The sequence below is a fragment of the Macrosteles quadrilineatus genome, unplaced genomic scaffold (genome assembly GCF_028750875.1).
Source record: "Macrosteles quadrilineatus isolate MER2022 unplaced genomic scaffold, UCM_ALF_1.0 Scaffold_3__2_contigs__length_128488019, whole genome shotgun sequence".
Lineage (NCBI taxonomy): Eukaryota > Metazoa > Arthropoda > Insecta > Hemiptera > Cicadellidae > Macrosteles > Macrosteles quadrilineatus.
In genome coordinates, this window is record NW_026542596.1 from 79,852,316 (window position 1) to 79,871,282 (window position 18,967).

The following is an 18,967-nucleotide window of genomic DNA, read 5'->3' on the forward strand; positions in this document are numbered from 1 at the left end:
GGGAATTACCTGAAGTCTACATAATGTGTACCCTACTTTTAAGATAAGGCAACAACACTTTTTTCCACCAATAGTGCTGTAATCGATGATCAAATTGTAGTTTCCAAAACAGGCTACTATGCATATGTGAAACGATTAAGCTTAGAAAATAACTCTGCGGTGAAACATAAGTCTAGAGTGATCTTTGTTAAGCAACAAAACCACGATGAATAACGTTTAAATATCTTATCAACTATGTGATTAGAATCGTGCGTCGTGAAATATAGCATACAATAGTGTTCTAGAAAATGTTCATTGAGGAAATTAGGATAGTGTAGTTAGCTTATCAGTGTGGCGCGCGGTGCTGCAGTATTAGTGTTATCAGTATCTCGCCAAGGCCGCGACTCTGTGATAACAGCAGCTGTTAGCAGCTTATTGTCCTGTGTATGATAACAGCACCGCGGCCTTAGTACGGGAAACTAAACTAACAACAAACACCTTTTGTTGTAGCTACGGACTATATAACACAGTGTAAGCTACAGAATCTCAGCATCCTTCATTATCAAACCAAGGTGCATCAGTGCTTGCAGTAAATTTGAGTAATTATTCACATTGAAGCTGAGTCCCACCAAAGCACGAAACTGAAGTTATCAAACATTATTTTCAACGTGTCACATCAAGGGTGTACTAAGCCGAAATGACAATCAAAGCTCAATCAACCTCTGTTGTGGTTTTACAAAGCATAATCAATGTTCAAAAACAAGTGAGAACGCGAAAGAGAGAATGTGTTTAGGTTTGAATACATAGTTAATGGGAAGGCAAATTTTAACAGGTTCGTTCAATCCTTAAACTCAATTTTGTGTTTGTGTCTTGTAATAAATTAAGGCGTCTAATTTTAACTGAAAAGCGAAAGAATTGAATTTGATTTGATTTGTTCCGTGGTTAAATAAACAAAATAAGCAGACATTTTTATGCCACACTTTGCTCTTATGTACCCAATATGCCACAGTAAAGCATGACTAAGACAGCTAGTTAATAATCGACTTTAAATTTGCATTGTTATCAATCATTCCACGACTTGTCTTTACCTAATGAGCACAGTAAACGGTTCAGATATTGTGGAGTAATTTCAGAAATACTGTCCAGAAATAAATCAGACCATTACAGTAGGAGTTAAAGCATGTATTCGAAAAATAAGTATATATAGGTAACTTAGTTTAACTGAGCTATGGACATAGTGTTGTGGTACTATTTTAAAACATCTTTATCATATACACAACATGTTTATTGTTTAGGGCAACTAATTGTAAAGTACAGCATGTTTTCAAACACGTGTTTTGAAAAACTTAAATACTTAATAACTCAAAGAAGATATCGCAATGAGAGCCTCGTCCTACTATGCTATCTCTGACTACTGTTAGTGGGAGACCTACTACAGTCTTCATAATGTTGGGTGTTGCACATAAAGTGAAGATCTATTTTGAGTTGATGTACGTAGTCGATGGCAGCTGCAATGCCTTGACCTAGTGGCTCTGGTGACGTCACGGTGACTCATCACAGCCGGTATCCTGGTCTTCCTCTGTACAGTCCACGCCATCACTGACCGGGACTGTACTGCTGAACTCTGGATCATCATTTTTTTAATTTGTTGGTTATTGTTTTTTCGACTTCAAATGCGTCTTCAGTTGGAGATAGCTGCCAAACGTTTCGCCCGCTTTGACGAGGCGTCCTCAGTGGCTAGGCTGTCTTAATCAATATTGCTGATGACACGATTTACGGTTGACGTAGAAACCACTGTGGTTCTCTAGACTGTATATTTATCTGATTCGTCGAGTGGAGTTTTTACAAGCATTTTATCCGGATCGATATCTTGGTGGATTTTCAAACCTTCTGCATCTTCATCTACAGAATGTATTTGTGATCGAGTATAGATCACTTTGTTATTATTGCGAACGCTTAACACGATAATGAGAGTAGTAGACGAAGATTAGTGGATGACTTATGTGCTCTATCTAAGCTATATTGTTGACGTATACAAGCTAGTTGTTAAGCAGAACAGAAAAGGTCCAATGATAAATTTCCGATATAATCACATTTGGGTACGTATTATACCGACCACACCTAAAAATTGACTTTCAAAAGATTTTAATTAGTTTAAATAACAAAATCTTCCTAACCTAACCTAACCACAAAAAATAGTTTAAAGTTAAAGAAAAAGCTGGAAATAAAAGGGATCCATCTAGCTGCATTCTACATTTAACAGATGGAAACGTAACTCTTTAGTTCAAAGAAGTGAGTGTCTTAGTGTTTTGTCTAGTTACTGTGTAATGTATGCATATACAGTAGGGTACTAGGTCATGAACAGTGCGCCGATGACATTCACAGTGTTGTATTGAAGGACCAAGAACACCGGCTCGACTACTTTCACTCTCTTCGTCCTCTCATAAACAATACTGATCGTTTGTGTACTAAAATATATATTATAAACTAACTATAGGTTCTCTTTAAGTGTTCCACCTTCTTGAATACAGTCGTGAAGAAAATATCTTTAGCCTTTGCATTACATCGAAGAAAATCTTTACTGATAAAAGAGTTTTGCTCGCTTACATCTTTAACCAGTTAATTGCTTCCTACCTACCTAGAGTTGTGCATTCTTAATAATTTTAAAAGATGGCTTAGCCTCGCTTTAGGTAGGAGAAATAGTATATTTACTGATAAAAGTGAGTTTTATCTCACTTTTAGGTACATTTTACACAAGTAACTTGTAAACGGTGATATCATCTTTCAAAAGTTTAATCCCAAGCGTTGTATAGTACATTATAACTATTTTTGAGCAATAGGCATTTGATATTACAAATACTTATAAGTTCTCACAGCAAACAAACATAAAATAGGTGAAACAAAAAATGTTAGTTCAACAATGGATTGAACAATTGTGTTTCCCCATGAAGTTGAATGTATTGATTGAGAGCTGCTGAGTTAAGTGGTATTGTTGGGATCCCCAGTATGGCAATGGCTCAATCATATGATTCACATGGCTTTCCTAGTATCAAGACTTGGTTAAAGAATTAATAACGAAATTCTATATTCATTTTGTTATAGTGCCAAGCACATAGGTTAGCATTTCTAGACAATATTATTAAGAGTCTTATAATTTTCCAAGATAATTAAATTATGTGGGGAATATTTTCAAAACTTTTGGTCTGTAATTGATCATGGTTTTATTTGGTTAAATCAGTGTTATTAGATTATGCAATTTAAGAATACCCTAATAGTTTAGTTAATATTAGACACTTAAACACTAGTAAATCACTCATATGTCTAACAAAGTTAATAAACAATTTATATCACTTGCTCCAACACAATTTGTAATCAGCATTAGTACAAAAGAAAACTAATAATTTTACACCTACAAACCTTTCAGTTGTTTCATTGTTATGTGTATCATAACACAATATAGCTGGGTAGTAGATTGGTTATTAGCTAGACTAATTTATGACTGGTCTGATTCTGTCAGTAGCTTTTTGATAATTCCTACATAACATCATGGAAACCTAATTGTTTCTATGTGTACTAATAGTTATAGTTATCGCCTGGTAATTAAAATGTAGCTGGATCAATACTGAGAAAATTAGCAGCATTTGATGATTAAAAACTTAGCCCAGCTGACCTTTAGTACATTTTTCAATCCAAAGAAACAGCTGTTCTTAGTCAGTGACAAAGCTACATGAGGCATTCATAGTACGATCATCCTTCGCTCGTTTTAGGGTTGAAATACCCAAAACATATACCTATATATATATAGGGTACCTTCATTTTAGTTTTTAATAATAACAGAGAAGTAAGGTACAGAGGAAACATTCAACAATTAACGGGTGTATAGCACTAATTGCTTGTGTATATTACTAGTCACTGGTGTCTAGGGTAAAGTCCAACACAGTTCCCCCTCGCCCTCACGTACCTACTACAACTATCACAGTGGAGAAAGACACTGTGCCCTGTGCGATAGGTGCTTTCACACAGTGTTCGCTGCGGGGGCTCTTCCTTGCTCGTCACAAGTATATTTCCGGCATAACGTACTACAGATGAAAGCATTGTATAGTCCCATAAACCTGTTTACTTGTACCTTACTGATCAGTTATCTGAGGTAATAATTACATGTTGTATGTGTGTTGCAGGCCAGTACAATAGACGGTCGCAGGAAGGGAGCTTGTCTGTTCTGCCAGGAGTACTTCATGGACCTCTACCTGCTGGCAGAGCTCAAGACCATCAGTCTCAAAGTGACCACAGTGGACATGCAGAAACCTCCGCCGGACTTTAGGTGAGACAGGTCTCGTCACTCCACCATCATCACTTATAATTGAGACCTCAACAATATATTTGAATGCTAAGCAAAACGATGGATAAGAAATAAAACTACAGTGTTAAGCAATTAGAAATGATAGATGGTTTACTTTTACAGCTAAACAAAATATTCACAATTTGTTTTGTTTTCATAAGTAGTCATCAATGTTTCTCTTTAAAATAAATCAAATAATTTTGTTATTTTATTTCTTTCAAACAATCATGTGCAGCAAAATAATCTGTTTGTTTTTAGCGAATTTCCCATTACCGTAGTACTCATGGTAAGACCTGGACCCGGGACTGATTTACTTTTTTGTTTTGAGGTCTCTAGAGGCCAAAAACACCATCCGTTCAAATTTTTATATATGTGTGTCCGTTAGCACGATAACTCGAGAAAAAATTATGAAATTTGGTATTAACGTGTAAACCAACATTTATTCTAACGAGTTTGCAAACCAGCATGATCGCACTATGGGAACGGCGGTTTTATGGGAGTGAAATAGGTTTTTCACATTTTTGACGCTGAAACACAAAATTTAACAATTTCTTTCCAAACCATTTAGTAGAGCTTAAAAAAGAAACAAATTAATATTTCAAAAGACTATTGATAACAGCAATATTCCTAAAGTTTATAACAGCTGACTTAGTTTTGCTAATGATTTATTGTGAGTGAAGAAACTGAAGATGGAAGGATTTGTGATTTAATATAAAAAAGAGTTGATATTTAAAAAAATGTTCATTTAAATTTAACACAGTAATTAGTATTTTTTCAACTTCAAAATTGAAATTTAAAATGTCAATAATAAATTAAAAGATATGCAACTAAGGGAGATGAAGGTAAATCATGTATGCCAAGTTTTACTCAAAGATTTTGTCAGTTTTTCTCATATCAGCCTACACAAGATTTAAAATTAATCAAAACCAAAATGGTGGTATCCACTTCTTACCAGATTTAAAAGCCATAACTTAAACTTTTCTATTAAGGCTATAAAAGTTGAATTTTGTTTCTAAAAGCGTTGGCGGATGTGTTATCTATTATAAGTAACAGATGTAAAGATTAAAATGTTTCTATTTTGTGTCCTCTTCCCGTTGCAAAGCACGGGTACAACAGCTAGTAATTTGATAAAATTTTGAAAATACATTCATTTTTTACTAACTATTAACATTTTACAATAAAAAACACTTTTTTACCCTCCCTGTTACAGCAAACCTAAGTACTCACTAAACTAATTCTATTTAAATAGGGAATAGATGTGATATTTGGAGGCATTTTAGTGTAAATCAAATTAGGCAAATGGAAATTTGCTTAGTCTGCAGGTTTGCTGCAGACTTATTTATTTGATGTATGATTTTCCCTTGTATAATGTGAAGCATGGTCAAGAGTAGGATCATAAAGATGCTTGAAGCTCAAACGTGTAAACAATTGTTGTAAATTATAAATTCAAATAATAAATTAAAAAATTTACATTTTCCCATTAGCTTATCTAATATATGTAAAAGACCAAACTTGCTTCTTTATTTTATACTCAGTTAGATGTTGAGTGTAATATTTTTGGGAATTGTGTGAAGAAAAGTGAATACACAGTAAAAGTCTTTTCTGGGGATGGTTAGATAACTACTAATTTCTTTGGCTTACTATTACATGCTATTAGTTTAGACTAATATAGTCAATGATGTACCTGATTGCGCCTATATCTTTACTTCATGTCTAGCCTATGTGCTACTTGTTTCCGTAAGACATTTTAATCAAAACAGGTTTAATTAAAACAGCCTTCTTCCAAGGCTAAACTATGTACATGTTACATCACATTTTCCTTTTATGACTATTGTGCCTGTGGGAAGTTGATCTTCGCTATTTTCTATGACGTAGGTTGTAAAATATATTTTTTTAACTAACTACTTTATTGCTAGCTCTACCTTGTTTTAGCTCCCAACCTGCAACCATTGTGAAATACCAAAATAAAACCAGATGCAGGAATGTTATTAATTGGATTTTTATAACCAATTTGTCCCCTTTAGCTGTTTATATCCTTTGAGCCTAGGGATTCTTTATCAGTTTAGTTATGCATATTTTCCTCATCTTATAAATTCACAAACCCTATAAAGCATTTGGTGGACACATGCAGTATAGAAAATTAAAAAGATGCTGATAAGTTGTGGAACACAAAAACAATCCACCCATCTCATCGACTATCCCGAGCTATCCTTGCACCAGGTGGCCCTCTCCTACCAATCTTTGCCACAGAGTCGGGTGAACTCCTCATTAATTGTACACCAGAGCTGACAGAGACAGTTCAAACCCTCAATCAGCAATGCCTCTCCTGGCCGTAGACGTCTTGGACCTAACAGTCCGCAATTACAACGCTGGAAAACGCAAAGTACCAGGTTTACCTGTTGAAAATCAAGGTTTTATCCTCGTTACTCGAATTTATCGATCTTTAGGGGCTCAAATAGTTAAGCTTGTTGCTTACCAAATAGCTTAGCTTAGGCTTGGGTCACACTTGGCGACTTTGTCGCGGGGACAAGTGTGACACCGGCGACAGAAAAATAAACATGACCCGGAGCGTCTTTTGGTCCCGGCTAAAAATACGCTCCCCATATTATCTTACGGCTTAATCTTGCACTAGTTGATTGTACTTGTCATTACATTTAAAACATAGATCAAGTATTTAGTGTTGTTAGCTATGTGATTCTATTTCCTTTTTATTATAAAAGAACAACTTCTATAACCTCTAAACTGGTGTTGCTAAACAAACTTGCTGTTTTAGTCCTAGACAGCCTATGGATCCAAGGGGTTAAAAGCCGTGTTGACACAAGGCCAGTAGAACAGGCATTTTATGGGTCAGATTACTTGCCTCTAATGTTTTTCAAATTACCTGAGGCAAGTTAACCTGCCCTCCAATTAGCCTCTTGTAAACATGTCTTTAGTCCATAGTCCTAAGAAAAGTATTTTTCACCAGTGCAGCTACTGGAGCAAAAAGTAATTTTCTTTTTGCCATACTACACTGTTTTTATAGACTAAGACTTTTCATTCATGAAATTGGTCCGGAAAACAGCTGTTCTGCCTGCTTATCAAATGGTTTCATTACATACTACTGTACTGTAAAGAATTTTTAATGGACACCAGCTGATTATAATTGGAAATAACTCAACCAATTAATAAATGAAAACATAACCTCTCTTTGAAGTTATGAGTAGTGATTATTGATTCCTTTAGTCAGTGGGAAATTATAACAGATGTGTATAGTTTTTCTTATTGTTAGGTTAGTAGTAGTATGGCAAAAAATATTGTTCGTCACTCATCGAAAATGTATGAATGAATGAATGAAATATACGTTTATTTCCACATAATGTATACAGAAAGAAACATACTTTTTAATACAAAATATAATCATACAAAATATAAACTAAGGCTAAGAATAAAAAAGAACATTTCTGTATTAATTAATTTGACGATTTTATGAAATTCAGCAGACATAGGCAGGTGCTGCCTGTGCGTCTGCTGGGTTGCTATTTAATAATTGTGTAATTTAATAAATATGTTTACCGGAGTAGTAACGTAACATACCATTTATATAACAAATACTACCATAACAGTACAAGGTTTCTCTTAACATTTCTGTTAATTTCATTAAAAAATTTCATGCTCAGTCAAAATTTACACATTTTATTCGTGTTTACATGTTTGATCGTTGTGAATAAAAGTATTTAAACATCGGTACCAAATTAACACACATGTTTTGGATAAACTACAGTACAGTATTGCATTTTTTATTTGTATTTATAATATTACGAAAAATTATTTTTCGTTAATGGTCTCTGTTGCCTCTTTAGCGAGAACTCAGTCGAGCGGCAGAAATAAAGGACAGGCCAATCCTTTGTTTATCATAGGCTATCCAGAATTGAAATAATAAACTATCTTGATGAACTATCTTGTGATTTTTTAAACTTAGAATTTGGTTAGGAACTAACCAGTTCTTGCCAACAAATTTCTCTGTTAGTTATAAATATCTTAATTTTTCATTTTTTAAAGAGTTTGTATATGATTGACAGAACAAATTTTGAAGCAACGCCTCCACCCATTCTGATTGACAATGGGTTAGCAGTTCTGGAGAACGAGAAGATTGAACGACACATTATGAAGAACGTCCCTGGCGGACATAATCTGTTTGTGCAGGACAAGGAAGTCGCAACACTCATTGAGAATCTGTACAGTGTAAGTAAAAGTACATTTGGATACTAAAGTAGACGTCCCATCTATATGGACCAGCTGTGGCTGTAGCAATCTTATCATTTAAATACATACATTTTTATGAACACGAATTTTAAGAGTGGCTCACCCTTGATTGCACTTTCTCGAAATTTGGTTTTCTCCTTAATTTTTTTGTACTGAACTGTGATTTTTCATTTGTAGGCTTTAGTTTAGAATAAGCTATCCCTTAACATCGGTTAGTTCAAATGTTTACGTATTGGTAGAAATCAAGAATTGATTTCCACCCAATGATACTGGATATAGATTTAATAATTAATAGGGATTGGAATGTATCCCTCTATCAACATTTAATGACAACTGCAGTGAGATTTTTATTGGTTTTTATTTTCTGTTGGCTAGGAAGATAAGGGCTTATGTATTGTTGTTGTAATCTTTCAGAAATAAACACATCCATTCAATCAAAATTCAATGTTTTTGAATGGCTTTTCTAAGGGTTCCGTGTAAATAATTGAGCATTAAAAGTGATTTGGCTGTTAAATCTGCTACCATAAATTAAGTTTTAGCAACAATATTTTGGTGATAGTCATAAAGACTCTAGATAGATGCGCCATCAAAACTATTATAATCATACAAGCAGCTGGGGTCAGTATGATATGAGACCATCCAGGTTCTTTTGAGTCCATTACCTGCAGCGGGACCGTCTTGTCGTGTGATCAATGTCAATTTAATGTTTGTTTTGTAACCCCGGCGATGCTTATTTACTGCGAAACGTGTAGGTTGTTATCCTGATATCTCAAATTTGGATAACTTGACTGGGTATTGTATTATAATTATTATATGTATTTCTACAGTACAAGTCTTTTTGAAAGGTTACTTTTATAACATAATATTCTTTAATATTTATGTTATTGTATCCAGAGCTGGTAGGCCTATGCATAATGTGTGAGCAACCAAAAATGTAAAAGGCATATTTGTAAGATTTGTGGCTTCAGTTCGTTAGAATTAGAATACTGTACACTTAAAATAGCTGTAAGATTTTTCACAGCCACATAGCTCAGTGTCTTTGGCTGCTATGGTTGATTGGCTTACATTTCTGGTTCTAGCCTGCACTATCTTATCTCTGGAGTCACCACTGGCTTGCCTAAGTGACTTACAATGTCCTAACATCACCTAGATGTTCTAGAGACAAGCATTTAGATTGGAAACTTGCAACGGTTATCTGAAAAAGTGTAATCATATAGTAACAGTAGTTAAACCTTTGATTTCAACTGAAATCAAGTGATTGTTAGTTTAGAAATTATTGCTGCTTAGAGTATAGGAATGGGCAGGCTGCTTTATTCAAATAAAATATTTTAAAAACTCTGTTCCTCTCAGACGTCATCCAGTTTCAGTATTGGAAAGGGTGTTTCTCCCAATAGACGATGGACAAATGTTTCAGACATCTATGCAATTTTAGTATAGGAAAGTGTACTTCCTCCAGAGCAAAAAAAAACTATTTCATGGAGTTCTTAATGCTGATAGTTGAAATGTCTAATGGGATGTATTGTTTTGTCAGAAATTGAAACTAATGCTACTGAAGAAGGACGACACGAGCACCAACAGTCTGCTGTCCCACCTGCGCAAGATCAACGACCATCTGGGACAGAAGGCCACGAGGTTCCTCACGGGGGACACCATGTGCTGCTTTGACTGTGAGCTCATGCCCAGACTGCAGCACATCAGGGTAGCAGGTACAGCAACACGATAAAACTAGTTATCATTGAACATCTGCCAGAAGTGTCAAATATGTGCTAACCTCTCCACCAATGGCCGTTTTCACACTGCACGACACCGACACGACGCCGCCCCGGTGTTGTGGGAGTTGGAATCCTGTGTTACCAAATAAAACTGCTTACACATTGATATAATAATAACATTTCATGATGCTCAAATATTGATGCGATTTAGGCAATACAATATTTTTTGCAGGACCTATTTTTCTCAAGTTATGAAGAACATAATTGTTTACATTTTGATTAACTGTAAAATTTAATTTGTTTAGCTGTTTTCGTGAAGGTTGGGGGTGGGGCGGCAGCGCAGTGGGGGAAGAGCCATAGTCCGTCTCACTCCCACAGCTCGGTATCTCTCTCTCGCACCAATGCTACAAGGAGGACACTTTCTAACCGGCTAACCTATAGTATATAATTCACAAAACAGCTGTTGAGTGATTTTGTTTGAGTATTCCAGGGTTGCCACCCCTCCTGATTCTGTCGACGCCGTGATTCAGATCGCAGCTGTCAATAGGTATTTCCCTGTTGACCCTAGTTTTATAGGTAGTGTTTTTCAAATATCTAACAAGTAGACAGTTTCCCTATAGTTTGTTACAATAAGCAAGTGTTCTAGGCAAGTACTTCAGTGACTTTGAGATCCCGTCGCATCTGAAGCACTTATGGCGTTACATGTACCACATGTACCAACTTGACGCCTTCACCCAGAGTTGTCCAGCTGACCAGGACATCATCAACCACTACAAGCTGCAGCAGGTACACTTGTGTTGCATATATTCCATGTTTCCAATTAAGCCTATCACAATTATTTGTGAAGATATTTTCCTTATACATCAGCAAAAACAGGTTTTTTAATACATGCGTTGCAGGTCTAAAGTACCTCTTTTTCTTCCTAGGGAGTAAAAATCAGCTGTTGTATACTTCAGTAAGCAATTACATGTATCAAAATTATGTACCAATTGTTTTAATCGGTTGTAGCTTATTGCTGCATTCTTGTCAATTTAGTTTGACATGTTGGTAGTGTTAAAACCTGAGTGTGAGAACTTTACTTCTTTCTATTGTTTAGGTGAAGTGGTAGAACATTATGGCTATGGTAGATATTCTATACCGTAGATTATAGTAAACCAAATTTTCTCAAAACGTGTCCTCTCTCATTGCAAATGCAAAGCATGAGTATTTAACAACAATAAGTAGGGATGGAGGAGATTGGATTTTTAGTTCGAGACGAGACGAGACGAGATTTTTTATTTCTCATAAAATTTTGAGACGAGATCGAGACGGGATTTCCCTTCTCATACACAACAGGAAATACACGTTCAAAATTTTTACCTGATTTTGTAACATTGTTAGATGACTGTTTAAATACAAAAATAATGATAATAGGCAAGAATATTTACAATATTTTATTAAAAAACATCAGTATAACATTTTTTTATTAATCACGCCTAACTTATTAAAAATGCCTACGATTAGAAAACATAGTGATATCAGTTAGGATAGAGTTCAACTTATCCTAAAATAAAATAAATCATAAAATAAAAGCAATATTAATTTTTATAAAATAGTTACTTGTTTTGACTTTTTATAGTAATAAAACATTCCTCACACTGCTTACACTTAACAAAACTTCTCAAATGTTATCAAAGTAATAATATTTAAATAATTAAAGTAATATTTACATTTAAAGAATTAATTCAATAAGAACGCCTTCGCAAAGGAAACGCAACTACAACACGCTCCTGTATTGCGGCATAGACAAAAAGAATTAAATATAGACCGTCAGCTGTGCTGCGGTTACCATTGATTCTGGCGCACACCGCTGGGATCGCCACGGTAGTTACAGCGTACGCGCTACGTAAACTACAGCGGTGTGCGCCGGAACTTATGGTAACTATGGTAACCGCAGCACGGCTGACAGTCTATATTTCATTCTTTTAGTCTATGATTGCGGGTATTGCATTGACTTTCTGCAGGCGTTTTTAATTTTTAATTTTTTTTTTTTTTTTATTCTCGTCTCGATAAAAATCTCGGCCAAAAAGAAATCTTGTCTCGTGTAACAAGATTAAAAATTTCCCGAAAATTTCCCGAAATTTCGAGACTTGACCATCCCTAACAATAAGCATTGTATACCAACCCCGTACGAAGGACGGGTACTCAGCTAGTGCTATGATATATTATACTGCTATGTAATGCTAAGGCTATGATTATACTAGGAGGCTGGCGTCCCACTTTGAGCCGAAAATGACATGATTTGTGTTGGGATGCTAGCCTCTCGGATTGCTATTTATTTCAATGTTTTGTAACTTAAAGTGTGTTTTTAGTAAAATATTAAGAGCTTAGTACAACAAAATTGACCCAAGTTTGATAAAAATATTAACAAGCAAGTGACAACAGATAACAATTTAATAATTTCCATAAAAATAACATGAGAATTTTAAATTTATATTTTTTTAAATTTTATTTGTGGGTAACTAATTACCACATAAAAAAAATATTTGTTTTTAAGCTCTTTAAAATGGTCTAGAGAGAAAATGAGAAATTTTGTGATTGTGGGTCAACAAAGAGAAACCCCCTTTTTTAACTTTAAATAACCCTTAAATTGACCAAAAAGAACTCTAAAAAATGTGATATTTTGTATGGTAGTAACTTCTGACACCCTGTTATCAGAGATATCAAAAAGTGTCTGCATTTTCATAGAACACTCTTGTATAACTGTTGCAACTTTCAAAGTTCCTAAGATGTAACACAACTGATTTATTTACTAATCTAATGTTTAGTTGTCAAAAATCAATGTATTTCATTACATATTTAAAGGAGCAAAGCCCTCATCTAAGCCAACAATATACGTACAGTAGACTCCCTCTTATACGGACTCCTCGGGACCGAGGCCAGTCCGGATAACGGTTTTTCCAGTTAAACCAAAGTCCCCAAAAACTTGTTATGTAACCCAAATATTTGACTTAAATTTAGGAGAGTATTGTATTTAGACACATGATCACTGGTCTCAAATCTTTCACACGATAACAGTCGTTTTAGTACCACCCAATTCCTGCCGATCTAGTCCGGTTAAACCGATGTGCTGTTAAAAATTGTCCGGTTAAAGAGATGTCATTTCTGCCGAGTGTAGTCCAGTTAAAATGTGTCCGGATAAGAGGGAGTCTACTGTATTATGTAGTTTATGTTTATACAGGGTGTCACAAGAAAGTGTGATGGGCTATACAGGACCTAATTCTACATGCAAAAATAAGTCAAAAATGAAGAATCAATTTTTTTGGATTTCGGCTAAGTTTAGCCGTAATCCGCCATTTTGTTTTTTTGGGAAAATATTTATTATTTTAAAATACCTTTGAGATATTTTTACGAAACTTGGCAAAATTGTTTACACTATAGTAAGTAACATTTATAAAAAAAAATAATTTTTTAACTTTCCAAATTTCAAAATGGCGGCCGTTTGAATTTTTTAATGCCAAATTTCATGAAAACCGGTACCTAAATCAAAATTTTGTAAGACACAAAAGTTTTAGTATTTATTATGACAAATCCAACAAAACAAAAATGAATAAAATCGGTTCATAAATAAAGAAGCTGTATTTATTTTAGTAATTTAGACTGAAATTACTTAATACGTTACATAAACTATTACATTACATTTAATACATTTAAATATTAATAATTTCAGTCTAAATTACTAAAATAAACACAGCTTCTTTATTTATTAACCAATTTTATTCATTTTTGTTTTGTTGGATTTGTCATAATAAATACTAAAACTTTTGTGTCTTACAAAACTTTGATTTAGGTACCGGTTTTCATTAAATTTGTCATTAAAAAATTCAAACGGCCGCCATTTTGAAATTTGGAAAGTTAAAATAATATTTTTTTTTATATGTTACTTACTATAGTGTAAACAATTTTGCCAAGTTATAATAAGCAATTTTATATAAGTTTCGTAAAAATATCTGAAAGGGATTTTGAAATAATAAATATTTTCCCCAAAAAACAAAATGGCGGATTACGGCTAAACTAAGCCGAAATCCAAAAAATTTTATTCTTCATTTTTGACTTATTTTTGCATATAGAATTAGGTCCTGTATATCCCATCACACTTTTTTGTGACACCCTGTATATAGTAGTGGTACAGATATTTGTTCCAATAAAAATAAATGTTTGATATGAGGTGACCAAAGATCGAAAGTCCCAAAATATTAGTACTTATTTTGGGATTTAGACTTCCTATTATTGTTCTGATACTATTGACAAAGTTGGCTTTCAGCTACCATGTTAGAGCAAGATAAATAATAATGTAATGCTTTTTCAGCAGGGTATGAAGATGAAGAAACATGAGGAGTTGGAGACCCCAACATTCACCACTTCCATCCCCATCGAGGTGTCCGGAGAAGACTAACATCACTGCGAGCCGCAACGGGCATTGTTACTGCAGACCAACATTTCATTACTTACATTCTTGAGTAGATTATATTTATGTCATATTTTGTTTTAGGTTATAGAAAAAGCTTTATTATTGATATTTCAATACTATTTATTGCCACGGTTTATTAATGATTTTCAAAAGCGTGCCGGCAGAAGTTAAAGTGTTGTTTGACAACACAAAGCTTATTTATTGTAAGACTTTATGTGACTATGTGCATTATTCAAGTGGCCTTTTTTTGTACTCCTCATTGAAAAGTCTGATTAGAAAATGTCGACCAGTTTCAGTTGTAGTTCAGATTAATCATTAATTTTGTAATAATGTCCAACACAGGGCTATACTGTTGTACAGTGTTTGCCATTCTGCAGTGATAATGAAGGCAACATTTTTGTGAACTAAAAATCTGTTACCGGCAACTTTCACAAAACTTTGTATAGTGAAAATTTAGTTTAAGCAAAGCCATAACGCTGTTTTCATGCGGTGTAAATAGGCATGGCCAAGTTAAGTTTCTTGTTACTGGGTTGGCTGCACCGTTAATTCTTGTTACGAACACTAACTATATAGTTTTTTTGTTAATCAGCACCGCTTTGTATCTTCAGTCTCTGTCCTTGTAAATATTTCAAAACCTGCCACTGCAACTTTTGTTCAAATCATATTTTGTAAAGCCTGTAAATTAAAACATTTTCTACAATTTTAGATAACTAGCTAAAACTAAGGCAAAACTTAAAATGAACTATTTGTTAATTTTTAAATTTTTAACAGGGTCTTTTTTAGTTTTGTTCCTCAGTTGCAGGTTGTCAATGCTATTTAAATTTACATTTGTTATTGCCTGATGCATTAATTAAGGTATGTTTAATCATTAAATGGCAATAATTTATTATTATTTAAGATTATTTTTATTTGTGTATTTTTCACAAAGTACAGTTTATTTAAATTTGAAGGAATATATTTTAAGCTAATTGTACTGTCAAATTTTAATAAATTTTATTTTGATTTATTGTAATACTCTGTCCTTTTTTACCTTTTTGCTTGTAAAATATAGTGTTCCTGCAGTTATGAAACCAGCCAATGACTGTAGTCTTGCATATCCAAACTAAACATGCTGCGGCGAGGTCGGTTGCCAAAAAGGTTGGAAAAAAAGACATAACATTTTATCTAAGCGAAACCCAATCAAGCCACCATTTCAACTGACATCAGAGTAAAATCATAACTTCTAAATCTGAAAATGGTGGTTCAGATGCACTCACTACTGTGTTCAGTGCAGTCATACCAGTGGCGTAAATAACACTTTGCGGTGCGGGGGGGCCGAAGTCTGACTGTCACCGCTCATTCCAATCGCGGACAAATTTCTATCCTTGAACGTAGGAGACATTGATGATGTCTTCAAGACCGGAGAAAATATTCATGATTTTTCGGCAATCGCGGGAAAAGATATCACCATTTCCGTGACAGCGGAAGACGATGATGATCTCTACAAGACAGAAGAAGATATTCTATTCATGATTTTGCTTCAATCGCATAAAAACTTCTACTAGTGTCTTAACAGTCCTTGGAGCCAAGACGTTCTAACTTAAAAAAACACAAAGAAAATTTCTAATATCACAGTATACTAAGATATCTATATATAAAGCCAAAAGTACCCATGAACTTTTTTAGGAAACTACAAGTTACACCCCCATAAACCATATACTTAAAATATTCGTCATGACGAGAAACCTTGCGCAAAATTATCCATTATTTCTTAAATTGCCCTATAAGGTCGTAATTGCTTTCCATATACCTAATGTTAAAAATACCTCAGCTGTAAGTAAGTTTTGTTTATTTCAGCTTAACCTAACCAATCAATATTTTTATTAATACTTATGAAGTCAAACGGGGTGAAGCCCATGGGTAACAACTAGTTCATCTCTTTGGTATTTGAAAAAATATTTTTAGATGCAAAATTTTAATAACTCTTCAGTGGATGTTTGAAAATAAAATAGTTAAATTAACATTGCTCTTATGGCGGGCAAATCGAAGGTGGCTGTTGGCTTCCATGGACTCTCTTGGAAATCAATTCAAAACAAGAAAGAAAATTTCTAATCTCATAGTTTACTTGATTAGCCCAGGCAAATTAGACATATGCTCCCCAAAAAATCGTCTAAAGCTGGAAAGTGTTTTAATACCTTTTGGGGGTCCCAAATGAGACTCCTGTGAGTTTGCGACGGATTTTGACGTCTGCTTAAGTTTTGGGAGTCGAAAAACTATGAAAATTTTGTACTTTTTTCAGTTTATCGCTTATAACTCCTAAATAACGAATCCTAAGGAAAATTTTCCTCAAAGGTGTCTTTTAGTGCATTAAATTCCGCGTCGATTGATGTTAAATACGTCAAAATCGGCCGAGCCGTTTAGCCGCTGTAGCTTTTCAAAGTTGGGATATTTTTATCAACATGGCCAAAAGGTTGTTTATTTGACCAGTTTTCGGCTTACAGTTAACTCCTAAACGACGCATGCTATACAAAAATGCACCTGTAGTTAGTTTGGAAAACACAAAATTCGGCATAGAATTATGATTATGAATTACTAGATATTGGTTTATTCCATGGTTATTATCGAGTGGTTTATCCAAGAAAGTGTGAAGATAAGGGTAGCAAGACCCCCTATGTAATCTTAAATCTAATATTGTTATCTGGGATTACAAAAATTCTAGGATTCGTCCTAAGCTCCCATTTACACGATCCCATCTCTGGACACTCCAAAATGGTGTTAAGCGATTCTAATATATAATAAGATATTACAACGAGAAAGATTTTATTAAATATAGCAAAAATGTTATTTTTTAGCTTAATAAACTAAAGATGATAATGGGACAGATGTACATAGTTTTACTATGTATTTAGCCTATTAAATAAAAACTATTGGGAGTTAACGTAGATTTTACCATATAACTTTTCTACTTCTCATCATTGGAATCTCAAGAATAAGGATTCATTCTTTGCTCTTATTGGTCTTGCCACAAATGGTGACATTCGGTACCATCTTTTTCGTCAGATTTCGAATTGAGATAATCGTGCCCCTTGCAAGTCTTTCAGACAGTAGTGCATTATATCCCTGCATTTCAAAAGGAGCAAGATAATGTAAACCTTTTTTAACATGTACACGATCGTCGAGATAGGTAGACGGAGTTGAGAAGTTCTTTTCGAACCGGTGGATTAACCGTAGTGATGGGAGTTAACCTATTGGCGTTAATTTTCCATACCGTACCTATCTCTCTGAATTAAGTACACTTTTAAATGAGCTCTAAAGGATTGGTGGATGAGCAGTCCCTTTTGTTAGAATCAAAGTCAAAATTAGTTGAGTGTCTTCTAGAAGAGACCAACCCTCACTTGATTTGGATATTTTCTGTTCCCAACCATGTACTGTATAGGGCCAACCTGCTTCTGCAACTTCGCCAAGCGTTGTAACCCGTCAGAACACAGTGAGATCTACATTGATTGGAGTAAACAGCATGAGTAGTTTTAGGCTACATGAATAGTTAGATTTTCGACTCTTCTGCATCACGCTTTCTTCTACATCAAGCATCTGATCTAGTGTTAACAATCAATAGCGGTTAAATGGTGAAGCCGATCTTAATGAATTGGAAAACATTCTACCCAGGCGTTTATGCTCTTCAAACTAACTACAGGAACATTTTTTTATAGCATGCGTTAGAAAATGCAAGTTAAAAACTGAATGATGAATACAGGGATAGATCGTATATAATGGGTGGTTGGGATGAATCCTAGAATTTTCGGAACCCCAGAGAACAATATTAGACTTAAAATTACATAGGGGGTCTTCCTCTCATCACACCTTATTAGATTAACCTCTGGATTACCATCATGGAATAAACCACCATCTAATAATTCATAATCCATTTAAGGACAGGATCTATGTTGTTACCAATTTTAGTAAAATTTCCCAACTTTAACTTTAATACTTTTTTCAATGAAATGGCGACCATACAAAGTAGGTAACAATCAATTGCCGTTATTGATTAATAAAAAAAAAACATACGCAGAATTTTGTGTTTCCCAAACTAACTACAGGTGCATTTTTGTATAGCATGCGTCGTTTAGGAGTTGTAAGCCAAAAGCTGGTCAAATAATCAACCTTTTGGCCATGTTGGTGCAATTACCCCAACTTTGAAAAGATACAGCGGCTAAACGGCTCGGCCGATTTTGACGTATTTAACACCAATCGACGCGAAATTAAATG

At 34.4% G+C, this 18,967-nt stretch overlaps 1 protein-coding gene across 2 annotated transcripts in view; it reads left to right on the forward strand.

Annotated features, from left to right (window-relative positions):
- The window catches only part of LOC128990606 (chloride intracellular channel exc-4-like), a 68,022-nt gene extending 52,288 nt beyond the window's left edge, over nt 1-15,734 (forward strand). The window contains exons 2-6 of one of the 2 annotated variants that reach the window (XM_054413074.1): nt 4,158-4,300; nt 8,377-8,539; nt 10,092-10,266; nt 10,919-11,058; nt 14,621-15,734. In XM_054413074.1, coding sequence (XP_054269049.1) covers nt 4,158-4,300; nt 8,377-8,539; nt 10,092-10,266; nt 10,919-11,058; nt 14,621-14,707 — 708 coding nt within the window. In that variant the 3' untranslated portion in view covers nt 14,708-15,734. The remainder of the gene's footprint in view (nt 1-4,157; nt 4,301-8,376; nt 8,540-10,091; nt 10,267-10,918; nt 11,059-14,620) is intronic. The other variant, XM_054413075.1, reaches the window with a different exon arrangement.
- The last annotated feature ends 3,233 nt before the right edge of the window (nt 15,735-18,967 follow it).